The sequence below is a fragment of the Canis lupus genome, chromosome 15 (assembly GCF_003254725.2).
Source record: "Canis lupus dingo isolate Sandy chromosome 15, ASM325472v2, whole genome shotgun sequence".
NCBI lineage: Eukaryota > Metazoa > Chordata > Mammalia > Carnivora > Canidae > Canis > Canis lupus.
The window spans coordinates 43,521,960-43,543,795 of record NC_064257.1 but is presented as its reverse complement, the minus strand read 5'-3'; the positions used below and the strand labels follow the sequence as shown (position 1 = coordinate 43,543,795).

At 37.0% G+C, this 21,836-nt stretch overlaps 1 protein-coding gene across 5 annotated transcripts in view; it reads right to left on the bottom strand.

Moving 5' to 3' along the window:
- Positions 1-21,836, bottom strand: part of LOC112654367 (hedgehog interacting protein) — a 91,629-nt gene that overhangs the window by 12,483 nt on the left and 57,310 nt on the right. For all 5 annotated transcript variants that reach the window (XM_025438827.3, XM_025438828.3, XM_025438829.3 and 2 more), the window contains exons 6-11: positions 21,591-21,764; positions 20,819-20,962; positions 17,097-17,218; positions 14,329-14,452; positions 13,240-13,370; positions 11,066-11,147 (exon numbers count right to left, since the gene is read on the bottom strand). In XM_025438827.3, coding sequence (XP_025294612.1) covers positions 11,066-11,147; positions 13,240-13,370; positions 14,329-14,452; positions 17,097-17,218; positions 20,819-20,962; positions 21,591-21,764 — 777 coding nt within the window. The remainder of the gene's footprint in view (positions 1-11,065; positions 11,148-13,239; positions 13,371-14,328; positions 14,453-17,096; positions 17,219-20,818; positions 20,963-21,590; positions 21,765-21,836) is intronic.

Below are 21,836 nucleotides of genomic sequence, written 5' to 3'. Positions count from 1 at the left end.
GGACACCGATTCATGTGCACTAGGAAAAGGAACAAGGATATGACAATTAAGGACCCATTAGTGAAGTACAATTCTTCAGGGCAGCGCATCTGCCTCTTGTTTCCCTGCTGATCCTCTAATTAGATGCTTTGACTATTTCTCACCAAACATTCAAATATGTGGAAACTCAGATGGGGGGGTGGATTCTAAGTTTTTTTGCCTAAAGTTTAGTAAATGCTTATCTATCTGTATTATTTCACACTTGGGCTTGTTTACTCTAGTTTATATAGAACTATGTGGCTATCATATATGAACATGATTCCCTTAAGTTTTTATTTAAATAGCAGGAAAATAATCCTTTTTTTCTTTAATGAAGTGGCCAACTGACATTCCTCACTTAGCATGTTAAAGAAATCCTCTCTCTTTAAACTGTTATTCTATTGGGGATCAATTAGTTGAAAGTTTACATGAATGACAGCCCATCTTTTTTTTTTTTTTTTTTTTTTATGTCATTTTCTTTCTTTTTCAATATGGGACTTGAACTCATGACCCTGAAATCAAGAGTCCCATGATTTACTGACTGAGCCAGCCAGGTGCCTCAAGGATAATCATCTCTTACAGAACTTCACTTCTCTCTCTTTTTTTTAAAAATTTTTTTTTGTTTATTTATGATAGTCACACAGAGAGAGAGAGAGGCAGAGACACAGGAAGAGGGAGAAGCAGGCTCCATGCACCAGGAGCCCGATGTGGGACTCGATCCCGGGTCTCCAGGATCGCGCCCTGGGCCAAAGGCAGGCGCTAAACCGCTGCGCCACCCAGGGATCCCCAGAACTTCACTTCTCCTAATGAATGGGTTCCCCTATCTCCTTTCCTATCCCAATTGAAATGAAAGCTTTCTGACATATTCAATCCTCCTCAAGACTAGTCAGTCACTCACTCAGGCAAGTGCTATGCTCTTCATGGGGTAAGACATAAACAAAACAGGGTCCCAAACCTCATGGAGATACCATGGGGCAGACATTAGAACACAAAAGTATAATGCAGTGTAACTTTTGTTATGATATAGGTGCATATGAAGTAACACAAGAATACAGACAAGGAAGCAATTAGTTTAGGACTGAAGGATGTTTTAGAAGATGACATTTAAACCACCAAAATATTTTATCTCCTTCAATTACTTATATTCATAGTAGTTAAGAAAACACTAGAAACTTTCTCAAATGCTTTTTCTGAACTATAAACTCCATGAAGACAAATGTTTCCCTGTCTTCTTTTGTGTCCCCCAGGAGCTAGGAAAATGTGTAGCATATGGAAAATAGTCTGTTGAATGAATAAATAAGAATATGGAGTTTTAAGAGAGTGTTTCTTTTCTGTGCTGAGTAAAGATATTAGGAATATACAGACTATTTAGGGGAGGGATATCATTAAAATCTAGTTGTTATACTTTTATATCATAAGTTTAAAACTAAAAATACTTGCTATATTTCTCTCCATTGCCTAAATTAACTCAAGTCTTCCAAAATTCTTTTAAGGCATGATCAAATTCATTTTAAATGAAACTGTTTTCTTTATATTAATTATAATCATGGTAAATAAATAACAGACTAATAAGTATTCATGACACTAAGATAGGATTATTTTCTCCTCCAGCTGGGAATTAAGTCAATGTTGAAATTCATTTTTCTGGTTATATATTGGTAAAGTCTAACAAAGAGTTTTGGTCTTCCCAATCATTCTCCTCCACTCACTCTCTGTTCTAGTGATATTTCTTCCTTCCATTGAAAAGAATAAAGTTTCTTACAAGCAAAGAGGAACCAGAAAAGGGAATAAAACAAAGAAATTTGAACTTAATTATTAGTGTCACCTAGAAATAGACCATAATATTCGTACATAATTATTACATATACACACTACATGGAATCTAAACAAAAATCTAGAGTATATACCTGTAGTAGGTTTCCCCATTTTTCATTCTTATTTTTATTGGCCTGGAAAATTAGGTGTTTTAATGTAGATATACTAAGATATCTTTTAAACAATTACTTTTTAACTTTAGGATCCTTACCTCTCCTGAATAAAGTCCAAGGTAGCTTTCAAAGCAGGAAACTTACACAAAAGGATATTAGGTTTATAATAAAGAATGTATCAGACCCATTTGTTGACAGTTATTTCTATAGTCCTCAAACATAATTTAAATCAGAAAAACACACTTTATAAACCTTGTACCTGACAATGAAACAATAAGGACTAGTGCCAAAAATTGTCCAACATTCTTTAATGCATAAAGCATTGTTTCTGGAATTTAAGATGTTTTTTTTTTAGAAACCTTAGAAAACCAGAACCCCTTTGTCTGGTTTTGAGTAGAGGCATAAAGGTTTTATTTTTTTTTTTTTTTTTTTTTTTTTTTTTTTTTTTTTTTTTTGGCATAAAGGTTTTAGATACTTTCTTGAATTAAAAAGAGTTGTAGGGTAGCCCGGGTGGCTCAGCGGTTTGGCACCTGCCTTCAACCCAGGGCGTGATCCTGGAGACCTGGGATCAAGTCCCACGTCGGGCTCCCAGCATGGAGCCTGCTTCTCCCTCTGCCTGTGTCTCTGCCTCTCCCTCTCTCTCAAGAATAAATAAATAAAATCTTAAAAAAAAAAAAAAAAAAGGTTGTAACATATCCCATGTGATGACTTTTTGTGATTAGCTAAAGCCAACCCAGTGAATGTCTCTAGGTTATGAGATTATAAATATTTTTAATTTTATGATATTAAATTAATAATGAATAAGTAAATCAATAAATGAGAAATATTCTGTATATCCATACAGAAGCACAGGATAAATCCTGTCTGAGTAGGCCTGCTCTTCAGATTGAGAGTGTTAGAAATCTTTTGTGTTTTTTATAAAAAGTAAAGAGATTTCATTCTGAAATTTTTGTTAGGGTCTTATATTTTAAATTCATGTTATTGTAAACCAAGGTAAATAAACCATAAGTAATACTCACTTATAAAATCCTGACTCATTAAGGGGTTTCAGAAGAAGCAATAATTCTATAGGTTCTCTTAATCAACCATCTGCTTAATGGTGGAAGGTGATGTAAGAACTGTCTTACTCTTAGGGCACTTCGGTGGTTCAGTCGGTCAAGCAGTTAAGCGTCTGCCTTTGAATGGAGTCATGATCCCTGGGTCCTGGGATTGAGCACCGCATCAAGCCCCCCATCAATCCTCCTGCTCCACAGGGAGTTGTCTTCTCCCTCTCCCTCTCCCTCTGACCCACCCTGCTCTCTCTCTCTCAAATGAATAAATAAAAAATCTTTAAAAAAGGAACTGTCTTATTCTTTTATATATATTCACATTGAGACACTTGGAAAGGTGTTCCTTTGCAACTGTAAACTTTGCAAAACTGGTTTTCTTCCATGTTTTTCCTATTCTCATGAGAAACAACAAAGTGCTAAGTCTAAATCTTTACCACCCATAGCATGGTGCCAGACCAGAAGAACCAGCATCACCTAGGAAATTGTTAGAAATACAGACTATCAGGCCCCTCCATAGACTTACTGATTCTACACTTTCGTCAGGTGATTCACATACATATTCAAATTTGAGACCCACTGTTCTAAGTTAAGGCCATTTCCCAGCCAGTAGCAAATAATGTGGCCATGAATTAGTGTGGCCAGGGGCCTCCAAGTAGAGAATGCTTTGAAATTGTATGCTTGGATGGAAGTCTTCACCTCTACACAAAAAGGCAGGCTTTGGAAGCCACCACAGATTCTACGGTTTAACGAGTTTCCTCACTGTGAACATTTTGATATGCAGCAATAATCTGTAACTACTGCTTATTTCTAAAACCAATACTCAGCACTTTACGTTAAAAAAAAAGGTAAGGGGGTGGATACTTCTCATGATGGGATAGATTTTACTGTTTTCCACCTGTCTAGCTTGGTAGGACTGCATGGTCATCTCTCACATACTCCTTTCAATGCTTTTCTCCAAGGTCAACACATAAATTGATTTTTCTTTAAGTCTGGATGTTCACTAAATTCTTTTTGTTTACATTGATATTTATCTTTTCAGAGTCAGTTTACCTACAAGGAGTAGAATTTGGGATTCCACTGAATTTGCAGCCTGTTTTAGGACTACAGATAACCATTTTGTGGCAGCTAGTACATGATACAAATTCCACTTGGTTGTACGGAATCTTACACATTCATAATACATTGTACATAATTTCCATGTTATGGAGTCATCATTCTCTTTTATATGGGAGCTAATTAGTGTTAAATGCACAGTGGAGCAGAACGGACTGGGCCGCGGAGCCAAATCATGGCAAATTTTACCTATCACAGTTTCCATAGCTTTCTGGACCATTAATTCGGCAATTGACAGCATATAATATTCTTGCTTAATATTTTTGTCCCAAAGTATTATTTATCTCAAACAATATTTATGTTTTTGATAACATGTGTGATCTCCCACTTTAGAGTAAAAATAAAGTCCTCAGAGAATGGGACTAAGTTCTCACTTATATTTTCCCATTGTAGCAGATAATACATTATCTTGAACACGTGAGCAGATAAAAGATTCTTGTAGATTGATAAAATCTCCTGATTTAAAAATTAAGGTACATTTAAAGTCAATGCCACTGCTTCCTAATATAAAGAAGGAAATATATTCTGTTCAGAATTTTATGTCCAAAAGCAAGATTTGAACTTAAAAACTTAATTCATAAGCCATAATTGATAAAAAATAATGTTAGATACTAAATAAGAAATGTCTATAATTGGGAAAATAGGCATTTTTAAAAAACCACCTTGGTTACATCATAATTCAAGATTTAAAAGCCTACGGTATTTTTTTTTAAAGAAATCACCGAAAAAATATCTTTTTCCACTTAAAGTTGTAGAAGTACCAGTGTTTTAATTTTACATCATAGGAAGTCAAAAATTTTAAATAACACTAAATGCTTTAAATGGGAAACAAAAATTGGACACAAGTTTCTTCCCTTTAAGAGAACACAAGAATGTTGGTTTAAATTCTCTTTCAAGACTCTTAGGGTGACTAATTCCCAAATTTTGATGTTACACTTTTTGATTCATTTGTAAATGTTGACAAAAACAAGTCACATAAGCATTTAACTCGACTACGATGGATTAGTTAAAAAAAAAAAGCTGCTAAGATGCTAAGATGCAGTTTTTCCTTTAAAAAAAATAGAGCTTCCAGGATGCATGAGTGGCTCAGTAGTTGTGCATGAGGGTGTGATCCCGGGGTCCTAGGATCAAGTCCCATATCAGGCTCCCTGCATGGAGCCTGCTTCTCCCTCTGCCTATGTCTCTGTCTCTCTCTCTCTGTATATCTCATGAATAAATAAATAAAATCTTTTAAAAAAATAGAGCTTCTTCCACATCCCTGGACCCATTGGTAGATCATGTGACTCTTGGTCTTGAGGTTGTAAGTTTGAGCCCCATGTTGGGTTCAGAGATTACTTAAAAATAAAATCTTACAAAAATAATAAAAAAGAATAAAAAGAAAACCTTCCTGTAGAAAACATCTTTCTACAAATTTATGTAGCGTTTTATGCAAGGTTAAATCTATTTTTATTTCGAGTATTGCAATATCTGATGATAAATTGCCTTACAATCAAATTATAAAAAATTCAGAAGATCTAATAATATCTGACTTTTGTCCCAGGCTAAGAAGAAACATGGTAATTAAAAAGAAATGCTTTTAAGAATTTTTGACTCTTAACAAATGAGTCTCATTTTGAAAAAATATACGCTTCATTATTCGTATTTTTCAATTTATGTCTTTTTAACAAATGCTATTTGTAAGTGGCAACTCAACCAAGTCTTCATTGCAGTCTGTACAATTACTCTAGGAATTGATAATCCAACATTCAAAGTTGATAGTTTAAGGGAGACTGTAATTAGCATAAAACAGAACATTCCTTTGAGTGCCATGGTCATATGCCACATGTCCAGGAAATGGGATATATATATATATGAAGCCTCATATGGACATCTTAAATGACATGGTTTTTAGATACTTTTTTTCTGTGAATCATTATATAATATTTGCTACTCATTTTGAAATAGGTGATGGCTCTACGCAGCAGGGTGTGTGTGACCTGAATATGTTTAAATGTGTGTGCAGATATCTACATATGCAAATCCTGGTAAAGTAGGACTAAAATTCCAGTTACACTTAGGCCATTACCATACATTATGTACGTATGCTCGTTCATTCATTAGAAGTTTCTACTTTGATCTTATCCCATTCTTTTATAATAAATCCTCAAAATTTCAAATGCTATATGGCAGCTTGGAAAGGATTTATTAGTCACAAATGTACTAACAAATGCATCACAACATAAAATATAGTACATTAAAACTAAAATGTAAGCAGCAGATAAGAATATAACCACTTTCAGTTATTGGTATGTAAAAAAATAATAACAGCAAACATGTAGAACATGCTTCCTGGTCTTTTGGACTTCAAATCCACCATGCTGAATGGATTTTTATAGGGCATATACTTGTTCATGACCTCCAGTGTTAAGAAATTCTGTCATGTTTGAAAACTAGTCCCTAGTGGAGCCTGTGTCCCTGTTAATAGCTGAAAGGTCAATGGAGCTGCTAAACAGTTTGTATTACTGTCAGGGTGGCCATGAAAACACCGCCTGCAGCAAGAGGACTTGGCAGCTGGGTCAACAGGCACTGTGGGGATTTATCAACCTAGGGGGGCCACTTGCATAAAACTTTGACTGATGAATTGGGACTAGACTGGCTTATTGGGCTAAAGCTTCTCTATTATGTGTGACTTTCTTTAGGATGGCAGAGCTGCCTGCTGGCTCCCTGAGACATATGTGAAGGATAAACAGAACTGATTTCCTCTTATGAAGTGATTTTTTGGAAAAAAAAAAAAACACTCTTTAGCATCCAGTATAATAAGGAGTAGGATGAAGATATTAAGAAAAAAATAAACAAAAGGCAGTAAGTAGGGCCATGGAGGGGAAGAGTGGGGAGGAGGCTGGGGGGAGCTGTTTTTGATACTGGTCACACAGGAGTTTGAGGATACACATTTCTGTAAAATGACCTCTCAAGCCAGGAATTTGCATTGTTAATTTATAGACCTCTTAAGGGAATGGTCTGTGTGACTTGGTTAGATTACAGATAAATGATATATCAAAATATAGTGAGACTGGGTACACAGTAATTAAATTAATATGATTAAGAATAATTTTGTTTTACAAATTCCTGGAGAAATAACCCTGGAAACGTTTCAAAAAAAAAAAAAAGCCATTTGGTCTAAGTTCATCTGATACAAAAATTAAAGAATCTTTGGCAGCAATGTGAAAAAAAAATTGTGTTCTATAAAAATAAAGCTTAGAAGGTACATAACTGTTAGAATTCTTTAATTTCTACCCCACATAAGCATTTGTTTGATTCTGAAAAGATTTAATTAAGAACACGCATCCAGGACATGATTCGGACATTTGGAAACTAAGTATTAAGAGCTCTTGAAAGCTCCACAGATATTCTTACCCCAGTTTTGGAAAGACAACCTTAAAAGTTGAGAAACCACCTGAAAATAACTCTTGAATGCATAGAATGAATGCCAACAATATTAAAGAACTTACTATGTTTTAAGTGTATTATTTAATTATCTTCAAAAGCGCTCTGTGGAAATGAGGAAGGGGCAGAATGATCATCTGCACTTTGCTCATCGGCAAAGAGCACAGTAGGGTGAAGTAACTTGATGCAGGGTCTCCCAGTAAGGAAGATTCTGGACACAAGACCAGTTGACTCCCTGTCCTTCCAGGATGCCCCTGTTCCTAGTCTTGATTAGTCTTAGATGGCACAAGTAAATGAAACTAAAATTACTGCCCACCTCTTGTGCTTACTAGAGCAGACAAGACCCAGGACTACAGACTTTTTGAGACCTAGTGAGTTGACTCAGCAAGCTGGATATTGGTATTGACTGGATCCTAACTGCACTCTCTCATGAGATGCAGCTGTTTTACCTTTGACAATATTCCTGAGGTGTTCAATATTCTAGCATGGAGGAAAATTTACTCCTTCTTTACTTTTTCCTTAAATGACTCCTAGGTTTTACTTCAGCCTTAGGAAAACCTGGTTGCAGTCTTACTGCATTTTCACTTTAAAAAATTATAAATAATGATATTTGAATTTTTAAAATATTTTATTTATTCATTCATGACAGGCACAGAGAGAGAGAGAGAGAGGCAGAGACACAGGCAGAGGGAGAAGCAGGCTCCGTGCAGGGAGCCTGACGTGGGACTCGATCCCAGGTCTCCAGGATCACACTCGGGGCTGAAAGCAGCGCCAAACCGCTGGGTCACAGGGGCTGCCCCTTGATATCTGATTTTTATAAAAGGTTATCTTGCCACCCTTTTCTGAGATGGACACTCACTACAAAATGATTTTACACTCATATAAGTGATTATGTAACATATAACTTTAGACCAAATTGCCCTTACAGATTGAGGTGGTAATGCTGTAACCTAATCTACTTTTGCAAGAATGACTTCAGAATATTGCAGATGGTTTTTAAATTCCCTTGTCTTTTTTATATGTGAATGTGTGTGTGTATGTATGTGTGTATAAGGAAAAACAGAAAAAAAACATAAATCCTATGGTGAGAAAGAATGTCACTTCTATTACATGTAATATAGAATATAATTTTTTTAAGTAGGCTCCACACCAAGCATGGAGGCCAACATGGGGCTTGAACTCACAACCCCTGAGATCAAGACCTGAGCTGAGACCAAGAGTTTGATACTTAACCAACTGAGCCACCCAGGTGCCCCAACCACAAAAATTTTATGATTCTTTGTTATTCTCTTCCAGGACCATGAGTCAAGTGCTGTTTGAAAATAAGTGATTCTAAAGACAGTAGATCTAAAATACAATTAACCTAAGATTGAATTTGAGTTAGATTTTTGATATAACAAGAAATGTCTATAACAAGAAATGTCTTTTCAGTTGATGAGGCTCTTTCTTCAAATTCTCCCTCAAAAGTTTTGGAGAAACAGTTGGGCTCTGAAGCAGACATTCTGAACTCTGTTACGCTAGTAATTAGCTTGTGTTTCTAAAATAATCCTGTTCACATACACTAAAGTGTCTGCTTATATAAAACTTCAACTCATCTAGGGAGAAATACTATAATAATAAACGTTGGCATCCAAATTGAAACAGCATGAAGCTCCCAACAAATGTTTATGAAAACATTTGTTTTCTTATAGTCAGCTTCATTTTGAAATTTATGCCTATGCCTGTGTATGAGGACAGCATGTTTGGGACTCTGTTACTCCCCCCACCTTCTGAAAACCAAACACACATCTTAACCCTGGCCCCACACGTGACAGGACTCACCAGAAACAGGCACCATAATGAGAAGTCAGGCCTTTCAGGTATGTCACTCTGAGACCACCCTACTAGAGGAGGCCCCAAGATCACAAAGCCAAGGTCCCTTATGGAAACTCTGGTAATTAGACACTAATAATGGACTGAAGGTGTAAAATTCACCTCAATTCACCACCAGCAGACTAAACAATCCAGATGAAGAGAGAAAGATTTTGTGAGAAGACGGAAGAATTCATTCTAATACTACCAGGAAGCCTGTAAAAGCAGATCAACTTTGACAAACATAATGGACTAACGACCACTATTTGGAAAGGAAGAGCATTCGATCTGAGTAAAATCCCTAGCATTATTTTTCATCATGAGAATGCTGCTACTTTGTTTGATTTTTGTTTTAATATTGCCAACTTCAACCGCACAGAAGTGTCTGATATTTTTTTCATTCATTACTTTGCTTTTTACAAAGAGGGCATTCATTTCACACCCAAGGAGGAAAAGGTCTTCTACAAGGCATAGATGGGTACTTCTCTTTCTTTGGAGGAGAATTTGGATTGTTACATAGAGGAGGAATGTGATCAGGGTGTGACAGGTGAGTATATGGGATATGCCGAGAGACCATGTAGAATTGATTACTCCTCTTTTTATTCTGTAGTACCAACACCAACTTACAGTTTTCTCAAGAAACATCATGTTTTGTGGTATGGGAAAAGGATGAAAATCTCTATTTTGTTAGTCTGTGATTTTTTCCGGAAAAAAACATATGCTATGACTTATAAATAATATTTTTAAAGTGGAACTAAATTCATGCTTCTAGGAAGTTTTTTAGGTTATTAGAATTTATTCTTCTAAAAGAGACTTGAAATATGGGAATTTAAATATGCAAATAGGTTCACAAAGATAAGTTAGTACAGAGAGAATTTGAAATTCACAGCATGCTGTACCTACAGTCTGACAACAGGGGTGGTATCTGAGAACTTAGGTTTTGTTAACAGTCATTTCTAAGCTTATGACTAATACATTTTTGATAGTATATAATTTTAGCAGTTGCTGACAGTTCTGCCTTTATTCATGAAATATTCTAATTATGGTTCAAGATAATGCTGTTGTGACGGGCAAGTGGAAAGGAACAGGGGACCAAATGTATTTTTTGAAAGATTCAACATTCAAGTCTTCCTCTTGCTGAGGTAAATGAGGACATTTCTTCAGTTTCCATTTGTTCAGTCACAGAAGCCTGCATGAGAGCTGTGAGCTGCCAGACAGTTTTGAAATAAGGCTCAGATGTTGAACTGCCAAATAGCTTATCTTGATTACCTGATGAAAAAATCATACTAAACAGCTGTCACTTCTGCTAGTATGTTTCCAGTTTTCTGGAAAAAAGAGGAGGGTTTATTGTTTCCAAAATGAAAGCCAAAGCCACAGTCCTACATGTTAGGTCCTCCTCTGGAGTGTAACTGGGCTTGCTGATTCCACAAATAGAATTCGCTCCCTGATAGCACAAAGAATGACAGGAATATGTGGACACATTAAAGCTTTAGAGTCCAGCAGAGTCAAGTCTAGCCCTCACAGCCTGGAGTTGAGGGTCCTCCCAGGCAGCACTTGGCATACTGGCCAAGGCAGAAGCGTTCATGTTGGTTGACTGGTAGTTGCAATTCATTACCAATTTGAACACAGTAAAACAACTTGGAGAAACACTACTTGACTTAAAGGAATGTAAAGAGATCTCACCTTTTGGGATCTACAATTTTGTAGAGTTTTCCATTGTGAGTCTGGGTCATACTTTTACTACTCGACAGAATGTAAACTTCACCTGTGAAGACAGAAATACAGTATGTTAATCTATAATATTATAAGGCCTTCCTTCCTATTGCCTAAACAGATATTTTATATAAATAGGTAGATGGGATATTTTACATTTATTTTTATATCTATTTATATATCTATGTATATATGTATGTGTAGGTGTATGCATATTTGTGTGTGTGTGTGTGTATCTGTATGCCTATGTATCTCTGTATATCCTCAGGAAATCACTTGCCTGAAGATGATGAGAGTTGCACAAGTCTGCCTTACAGTGCATCCAGAATCCAATCACTTCTTTCCACATCCTGTCCACTCCTATTCCAGAGCAAGGAGACATCCGTCCCTCCTGGATTAAGGCAGCAGCCTCCTAACTTATCTCCCTACTTCTACCCTTTTTCTTCTATGTTTAATTTCAATGTATCAGCTATAGAAATTCTTTCAGTCAGATCATTTAAGTTGGGTCATGCTCCTTTGTTTCAATACTTCCAATATCTCTTAGAGCAAAAGTAAGTCCTGACAGTGGCCTATGATGTCCTCCCTTATTGCTCTAACCTTATCTGCATTTTTTAAGGTAATCTCTATACCCAACATGGGGTTCAAACTCATAACCCTGAGATCAAGAGTTGGATGCTTCACTGACTGAGCCAGTCAGGCACCCCCATGTGGCTCTTAAGTAAAGCTAAAGAGTTTCACATTAAAGCATAATTCAAGGAAGATATGTTTAATTTTAATTATAAAGTATACACAATGCTATAGCTTTTGGACACTAAGGATTGTATATGCTTCATTTGTTAGTTCTGCTCCCAACATAGTATTATGTGCAGATAGATGTTTGGATATTTTAACCAATGATGGTGACACTAACAGGATGATTGACAGTGAATCATTTGCAGTAAGGTCTGGGGAAATCAGAATGATTCAGTCACAACATCTAAATATTCATCTCTAACTCTGCCACAAACACTTTAATTCTCATTTATATTTTAAAACTAGAGTTTGCCAGTGAAATTTAAATTCTATAATAGAGGATTTCAGCGAGAAAGAGTATCTCTTGGTACTTTTGAGTGAGCTAGGAGATGTATCAAGGGAAAATTAATTGTAAATGTTTCGATTCTGGAATGAGAAAAAAAGGGATTGGAGTTCTCATCTTTAAGTCATTACAGTCCTATAGCTCTGAAATACACGCTAAGTCTCTTGTTAACCTAAATGAATGGCATGGAACTCTTCCTGATGAATTCTATATTTATATGATTAATAAAACCCAAACTGGACTTCTAGGGAAAATATTCTGATTTACATGGGAAACACAACTCTTCTTTTTTAACACCTAAAATTCATCCTAGAGGCGAAAGGAGCATAGTGGCCATGGTTTGTTTGGACGCTATTCTTTAGATTGAGTCATTATAAAAGCTACATTTATCTCTATAATTTAAAATTAGGAGGATTTTCACTCTGTGATAGCATTCCAATATCAGCTTCTTTTTGCTTATAAGCTGCATACATTTTCATAACACACCAGCAAATGTATGTTAACACAGATCATCATTCAGAAGATAACTTTTATTCTGTTGGAAAGCAGATCTACAAATTTAGCTTATCATGTACAAACTGCGTGCCTCGATGGACCAAAAAAAAAAAAAGTTTAGAAATAGAGGATAAGGTGAGGCTGAGATTATAACAAATTTTTTACTTATTCCAAGAGACATGGACAAGTGGAAATGCTTTCAGATAGAGAACAGAAACCAATGAGCTCAGATTTTCTAAAATATCAGTAGACATTTAAGATTTTCTCTTTTTAGGACTAAAAATTTCTTTTTTTGTTGCCTTCATTACAAACAACTGCTTTGTTAGTTTTATATTTTTGGAGTGGAAATAAGATTTAAAGACACCCCCCCCCCCCCCCCCCCCCCCCCGAGAAAGGTCATTGGGAGAGAATAGGTAGCTGGGTCGTCTCTAATCTCCATGGTAGGTCACCCTTGCTGCAGGTACACTGCCAGCAAATGGAGGATGAGATTGTTACACTTATTCTTCAGAACAAAACAAAGCCTCTTGGGCAAGGGAGTGAGAATGGAATTTCATAGAAATAGTGTGTACAGTACCTAATTCATCTTCTCCAAATCCCAATATGTGACCTGAAAAGTAACCTCTACAGGAACCACTGTTGCCGAGACAGAGTGGTTTTTCTTGCCATTGCTTGCTCACAGGACTTTGCTGGAGGGTTAAGAAATTCCTACAACAAAGAGATACCGTAAACTTACAATGAAAATAAGCTTTAGCTTAAAAAAAAACCACAATAAAATTCTTAAAATAAAACTCACAATGAATAATTGTGCCATAAACCTGGCTTCTAAAAGGAAAAATAAAATAGCCCATAATGTGTGCGAATACTGTGAAATTCTCATGTGGTGAGAAAGTACTTAAAGATGGTATTTTGTTTGGAGGGGGGCACTAAAAGTACCTGAGTATGAGAAAAGCCCTCCCCTTCATCCAGAGAATGATACTTCCTCTCCAGGACTAGACTCCATGCTGTGCTATTAATCAGAGAGAGGGACAGGGGGGAGATCATGGGGTCAGTAAACTTTTCTGGTTCCTTTTAGCGACCAAGCATATCAGCTCTGCCATATGCCTGAATGCCAGTGACTTGGGAAACAAGATTCATAATTTGGGTTTCATCACAGAGTTCCTGAGAATCGTCCACAAAGTGACCTCGAAAAATTAGGCTAAGATTTAATTTTGTAGTTTTCTTATTGACAGAGACAAATTAAGTTCTCTAAAACTCCTGAAAGTCTGGCAAAAATAAAGGTTCTGAGCCTTCCATTTCCAAATAATTTGGAAAATATTCACACAACTCATGTATAACAATAGTTTTCAAATTACTCATTATCATGGTAAAATTATGTTAAGGATGAAGGGAAAAGCCTAGATGATATGAAAAGTCCACCTGAAGACTTCTCTGCTCCAAAAAATTATTTTATGAACTTAATCAAATTTGTTTAAAGAGCATCTCTTAGGAAGTTCTTTAATTAAACTGTCATACATAATGAAACAATGAGAAAATAATAATCTTTATGGGTGTTCCAGACCTGACTCCCAAAGGGAGACAATCATTTAAATATTTTATGGTAGTGTGTCCACTCATCAATGGATATGTCATTTGATACATCAAATTGTGGTATCAGGAAACCTACCCATTACGATCTCCAAACACATAGCTTCCATACAGTCTTTCAGACTGGCAGCCTCGGTAAACAAATCCACCAACCAAAGGACCATTACTGAATGGCTTGAATTCTAAAAGTGATGGCTCACTTTCTGGAAAGAAATAAACACAACATTAGATCAAATGAAATATTTTTATGAAATAAAAGTAACACAGGCTCAGTAATATTATTATGGTAATTTACGTTAAATTTGAAATGTGTTCCATGATGAAATGTGTTCCATGATGAATACTTGTTATAGATATTTAATAAATATAATTGTCTGTGGCTAAAATAGTATGACATATAAAGAGCTTCCCTGTGCAGCTTATTGAAATGGGGATGCTCTGCAATGCTTGTTGTTAAAATTGCCACACATACCAAATTTTCAATAAAATTAGAATCTGAGTATTTTGGAAATCATGGTTATTTACTTAAGAACTAAAGTATTTTATTTTATTTTTTTTTAGTTTTTTAGTTTTTGAACTAAAATATTTTAAAAAATAATAATTTTGGGGCACCTGGATGGCTCAGTAGTTGAGCACCTGACTTTGGCTCAGAGTATGATCTCAGGGTCCTGGGGGCCAGTCCCACACTGGGGTCCCTCAGCCTATGTCTCTGCCTCTCTCTCTGTCTCTCATGAATAAATAAATAAAATCTTAAAAAAATAATAATTGTTTTAATATTGATTTTTTGGTAGAAATGCTTCTGCATATGTTTAGTAAATTAAGCCAGACCTCTGTCAAGTCATATAAAATGTTTGAAAGTTCATATTTTAATGAAAATAAAAGTATAGTACATAAAAGTTCTTTGAACCACATTTGTATATTTTAAAATATCATCACTCAAGTAATATCTTCATTTAAACCATTTTAATAGTTTTGTTTATAGAGTTGTATGATTAACAATGTTATTGCAGCCATTCTTTTTAATTACATGTGTGTAGTCAAATATCTCAATCTTTCCACGCATGTCATTATATACTTGAATACATTTACACTAATTGCAATGGAAAAGATTGAAAGCCAGTTGCAAATTAATCTGAAAATTTATTATGTGCTTCATGTCAATAAGTCAGTATCAATAGGCAGTATTTTAGGCAAAAGCTTTTGTGGGAAGATGGTAATTTTGAGTAATTCTCCTTTCCCACGTGGTTATGGTGACTGTATTTTAAAAAGTAGAAAAGATTAAGTTTTAACTAGTTCACTGAAAGGCAGCATAACTGAATGGTGAAGGTCATGACCTCTGTAATGAGTCATCCTGGGTTCAAATCCAGGCCTTGCCACTTTGTGTTGTATGATAATTAGCCTCTCTGTGTCTCAGGTCCCTCATCTGTACAATGTGGCCAATAGCAGGACTCACTACACAGAGTTGTTTGGTGAATGCAATGGGTCAAGTTTATAAAGTTACTAGGGGGCTGGCATGTAGTAAGTCCTGTGGATGTGGTTATTTTGTTTTCTGCTTTATTGAAGTCAAGATGACAAAGAAAGTTGTAAAGTATTTAAAGTGTGCATCATGGCGATTTGATATATGTGTTTGCTGTGAGAGGACTCTGCGGATGTGTTTTGAAAACATAAATGTAACGTTATCAATAGTGTAGCCAGTTTCTGCTGAACCCCAATGAATGTGATCGAGAATTTAGTTTAATCTACAAATATAGCCAAAATTCCATCAAACCAGTGACTCATAAGATTTTTTTTCAAACCACATCATTCTTTGGTTTGGCTTTCAGAAGATGCACACACACACACACACACACACACACACACACACACACACACACAAATACCTGAAAAAAAATTAAGTAAAATAACTGAATACCACTGAGCTAACACAGCTGCTTCATTCCTGGCGCTAAATAAATATCTGCATTGAATGAGTAAATAGAAGGAGCATTCAATTTAATAATCCTAATCTACTGTGTTCTCTGAATCATAATAATCTATATATTGCTTCCTCCAAAAGAAGTAAATAGGAAAACACCGAAAAATATTAAGCTTTTTGGCCTTCATTATGCAACTTGATTTTGTATATATATCTCTAAAACTCTTTAGGAACACCTGGGTGGCTCAGTGGTTGAGCATCTGCCTTTGGCTCCAGGCATGATCCCAGGTCAGAGGTCGATTCCCACATCAGGCTCTCTGCAAGAAGCCAGGTTCTCCCTCTATGTCTCTGCCTCTCTGTCTGTGTCTCTCATGAATAAATAAATAAAATCTTAAAAATAAAAATAATGTCTAAACATCCCATTTTCATGACATGGGTAAATAACAAGTCTATTAGGTTGTTTTCTCTAAAATAGCACCTTAAAAATTACATTCTTATTTGAAACACATAATTTTTCTAATTGCTGAGACTAGCATATTGGGTATTGAAAAAGTTCTTACCTTTAACTTGTTTTTTCCTCTGTATATAAGATGTGAAGACAAGTTCTCCTTCATGTATCAAATAAAGAGAACTTATTCATTTTGACTCTCAGATGAGCAAAATATAAACAGCTAATTTTTTAAGATCCATTAAATTTTTGGACCTACAGAGCTCACTTCAACCCATGGGAAAGGTAATTCCCCAAACTGAACTCTTGGGGCTTGTAAGTGTCACTGGACCTTTAGACTTGTGCAATTTAATCCCTTACCACTGTTAGGTCAGTGTTTTTATGCTTTCCCAAATTTTGCAGAAATCCTTTTCTCTTCAGTTAATATAGTAAAATAAAACAAAGCCCAAACTGAAGCCAAATCAACGAATTATGCTCTACTTACCATAATCTTTCCCTTTTATTATCTGTAGGATTCTGGCAGATGATCTGTTCTTTCCATTGGAGTCTGAACAAAGTATTGTTAAATTGATGTTTATATCAGTGGGGTGTCGATCCACAGCACATCTGCATAACACATGGGGGACATCCATGAATTCCTACCAGGGTTTTTTTCTAAACTCATACTGGAGATTCCTGACTTAGGAACCCTATTGTGGACTGGCAAGAACCTTGTAAGCTATTTCATTTGGATCCTCAACAGAAACATTCAGATTTTTTGTTTACTCTGCTGAAGCTAAATGACCTCTGGAGAATATTTCCTTATTTCCCTTGGTATCTCCCTCTAATATGAATGTGCACTGTGACTTAAAACATTTGTTGGTTTGTTATGAGGTATGAGAACCAGCAGCAGCAGCAGCAATTCACAGTTGCAACACACAAATCAGAATTAGTTTTGGCATTAGTTTTGTGTTTTTTACATGGGATTGCTATATTCTAAAGCTCAAGCTGCTCTAGCAAAGGAAAGAAAGTGAGCACTACAATTTAGAGAATAAAATAAAGCTGGTCCTCATGACCACTGCACTCTTCTACACTGACTTTGTTTTCATCTCACCTGCAATCTGGAGCTAGAATATTTCTATGACGTAAGCCATTGACTGTGAACTCCATGAGCACAGGGACCACTTCCAGCTTCTTTATCACTGTATTTTTGTTACCTAATTCAAACCCAGGAACATAAAACGGGTTCAATATTTGTTGGATGTTTAAGTTCATGAGGGAATGGGCATGTGAAGCTTGGGTTGGGGAAAAAATTAAGCTGTATAATATAATTTTTGAAGTTCTCACAAATGTGGAAAATAGTGTTAAATTGTTTTCAGGTTTCTCAACTTTGACATTATTGACATTTTGAGCCAGATAATTCTTTGAGCAGGGGACTGGAAGGTGGAGGAGAGGGGAGGTTCTGTAAGGAACACTAGGATGTTTAGCAGCACCTTTGGCCTCCAGCCACTAGATGTCAGTAGCCGAACCCCTCCAAAAATGTTTTTAGACCCTGCCAAATGTTCACTGGAGGCAAAATCAGGCCATTGGGAATCACTGTTTTAGATCAACAAAATACATTAATGACTTGACAACCAAACCAAACCATTTTGGGGCTATTAAATAAAATAGAAAAAAAAAAAAAAAAAAAAAACAACCTGAGAGTAAGTTCTGGATCTTAAAAGACGTTAAGAGTCATATGTAGCAATCATCTCAACAGTAACAACTACAAAACAAAAACTGTTACATCCAAATGATCCCATTCATAATAGGGAAACTATAAGCCTGACCTGCCAAAGATGAGTTAGTTGTTCTGTGGCAACAGTCCCTTTATTGTCCTCTTTAATTCAATGATTCACAGAGTACAATGCCTGGCAGGGAACATGACACAGACATGATGTGACTTAAGGTGGAATTAAATCCATACGGGGGGGCAGCCTGGGTGGCTCAGCGGTTTAGCACCTGCCTTCAGCCCAGGGTCTGATCCTGGAGACCCTGGATCGAGTCCCATGTCAGGCTCCCTGCATGGAGCCTGCTTCTCCCTTGCCTGTGTCTCTGCCTCTCTCTCTCTCTCTCTGTGTGTGTGTGTCTCTCATGAATAAAAAAAAATCTTAAAAAAAAGAAAAGAAAATATATAAAAAAATAAATCCATACAGGGGGAGAAATTTTCCCTGTATTGTCTTTCTTATAAAGATGGAGAAACCGAGACAAAAGAAGGTCTGACCTCTTTCTATCCAGAAAAGAGTAAATCTAGAAGAAAAGGCCAGGTCTCCCGAAGGTGGGGAAGCCATCAGTCCTAGCTCAGGATGAATATTATGGCCACTGTGAACCACCTGGCCCTTCTAACCTTTACTTTCTTATGGAAAAAAAGAGGTCAGACAGTGAAGCTTCTCTGTATGATACCATGTGGTGGGTACATGTCATTATGTATCTTTCCAAATCCATAGAGTGTACAACCTCCAGGCAGCCCTAAGGTAAACTCTGGACTTTGGGTGATAACGAAGTGTCAGTGTAGGTTCATCCATTGTAACAATGTCCCACTCCAGTGGTAGATGTTGCAAATGGGGAGGCTACGCCTGCGTGGGGGCCAGGTGGTCTATGGGAAATATCTAGGCCTTCTGTTCAATGCCAGCTACCACAGAGTCCTGCTGAGGGGCATAAATGAGATAATGGGGTAAGATACTTAGTACAGTACTCTGCACCCAAGTGCTTAATACAAGCCAGTTTTACTTTTAGCCAATAATTGTTTTAGTTTCCTTTCTGCTTTATTAAATCTTTCTCTGCTTGAAATACTCTTGGAGGGAGGCACGACTTCCCTTTAGCCCGCTGCTGCCAGCAGGTAAGACTCCACAGCACAGGCATCCCGCCACTTGCAAGACCTGTCAAGCGCCTCACCCTGTGTTTTTGCAGTGAGGGTCCAGGACCCCCGGGAAGGTTGCATGAAAACCCCAGTGAGATTGTGGTGACTCAGGCAGCTTCACTTCAAAGTGCTGCTTTGCGGTGGTATCTGTGAGTTCTGAGCTATAGGAATGGAATGTGACAGTTTCCTCCACATCCTGAACCCACCTTAAGTATTCCCTGTCGCACAGATTTTAAGATCTGCTGAGATGCCAAAAAGGAAATGAACTGTAGACTTGGACTTTGATGGAGGGGAGATGAAGGGCATGAGGGATTATAAAAATAAAAAGTTTGAGAAATACTCACCTTGCACATAGTGAACACTCAATAAACATTAAATAGCAATAATAACCTAGCCAGTAAATGAATGAATATGGCCAAATATCCCATAGTATGAATAAGAGACCACAGATTGAATCAAGCTTTCATCATAGAATTGCTATATTATGCTTCATAGCATTTTTAAGTGTACCCCAAATTTCTCACTCTATATACATCTTAGTATTCCTTTCTTTATAGTTCATTATAGTAAACAGTCCATATGAATTACTTTAGTATTTACAATTTTTTTAAGTGAAAATATGTTAACATTGGGCTCAACTCCTTACAAACTGACACTGATCATCATATATTAAGTGAAACTATGATAAGAACTATAATTTATTTAAAACTACCAGGTGTGTCAGGCCCTTTGTGCTTTACTTCTAGATTTGTATTAAATCATTATAGCACCCTTACAAGATAGCTATTACCACCTCCAGTTAATGTATATGGAAATGGGGCACTTCTTGGTTTTGGCTCAGGGAGGGATGGAACCCCACGTGGGGCTCAGTGCTCAGTGTGGAATCTGTTTAAGATTCTCCCTTGACCTCTGCCCCTCTTCTCCTCTCTCTCAAATAAATAAATAAATGTTTTTAAAAACTAAACTTAAAAAATTACTGTGTATGGAAAATTTCATTTAGAAGGGTTTAAGGAGAAAATTTAAAAGGTCTGTTATCTCTCTCAGTTTGAACAACTGAAGTCTTCATTACACGAGTCCAACAGTGTTGATCTAATAACACTCTAGAACCTTACGGCAATTTTTCTCCATGAATGTGTTCCTTTACATATGTCTACTCTGTCTCCTCAATCTGCTTCACACATTAATAGAAGAAAGAGTGTTCAGATAATGAGCTGGTGATTTTGGAGGCGCAGCCTTGGATGCCACCCATGGATACTCCTCTTTCTTCTCCCAGTTCCCGAGGCCCGGCCTGTCTTTATGGCAGGCAAGAGGACGAGATTGCTTCTCACCTGCCTGGATCATGCAGGCCGTGTGCAAACACTTCTGGGGGCTGGTTGGTGCTGTTGAAATGCGGATTGCTCCTCGGTATGGAGTAAGGCACATTGCACATATCCGTGTCCACGTCCAGTCGGAGCACTGAACCTGTGAAATCACTGAGAAATTGTAGGACAACGTTCAGTGTGTTCTGCTTCCGTTATGTACTTCACCTAAACCGAAATGTGGGGAGTTGCTCTATGGTCAAAAGAATTCCCTCCCTCGAGACCGAAGTATTAATGCTACATCTTCCATATTGCGGGAAATGGAAGCAGGGGGAGTCTGGTTTCAGACAAGCGGCACACCGAGACGCAGCCCTCGGGGCCAGGCTGCAGCACCCTTACTGAGCCGCATCTTGCAGCTGCTCCGCAGCCTTAGCCCATGCACGCAGGGTGGCAGCCCAAGGGCGCGGGGGCTGTGTGTATCTGGGGGCGCAGTGTAAACCTGGCCCCGGATAATGCACTTTACAACTCTGGCTACGAGGCCTTCCCAAAATACCCTCCAGCATACGACTGAATTCTTCTTCTCTACTTTACAAATGCACTCATAACCAAAGTTAAATATTTAACCAAGGCCACCTAATTCAAAGATAGGTTTTGTTTGTTTGGTTTGTTTCTTTCCCCAAAGACATTTCTTGACTGACTGGCTCTGACCCCTTTTCCCTGGCTGACTCTTAATATTTTAACATCATGGGGAGGGGAGGGGTGGTTTTTTTTTTTTTTTTTTTTTTTTTTTTTTTTTTTTTACCTTAACCCATCCATTTCTTCCATATCATCCAGCGTGATCATTCCGTCACCAAGAATGACGTATAAAAAGCCCTCCGGGCCAAAGAGCAGTTGCCCTCCTAGATGCTTCCGGTGGAGTTCTGCGACTTCAAGAAATACTCTGGCTGTTCTCAAATCAACTTGATGGGGATTTTTTCTACATTGTGATGAGGAAGCAACACCATAATTGTTAAAGATGGAACATGAGCCCACCAGAAAGTAAATGGTA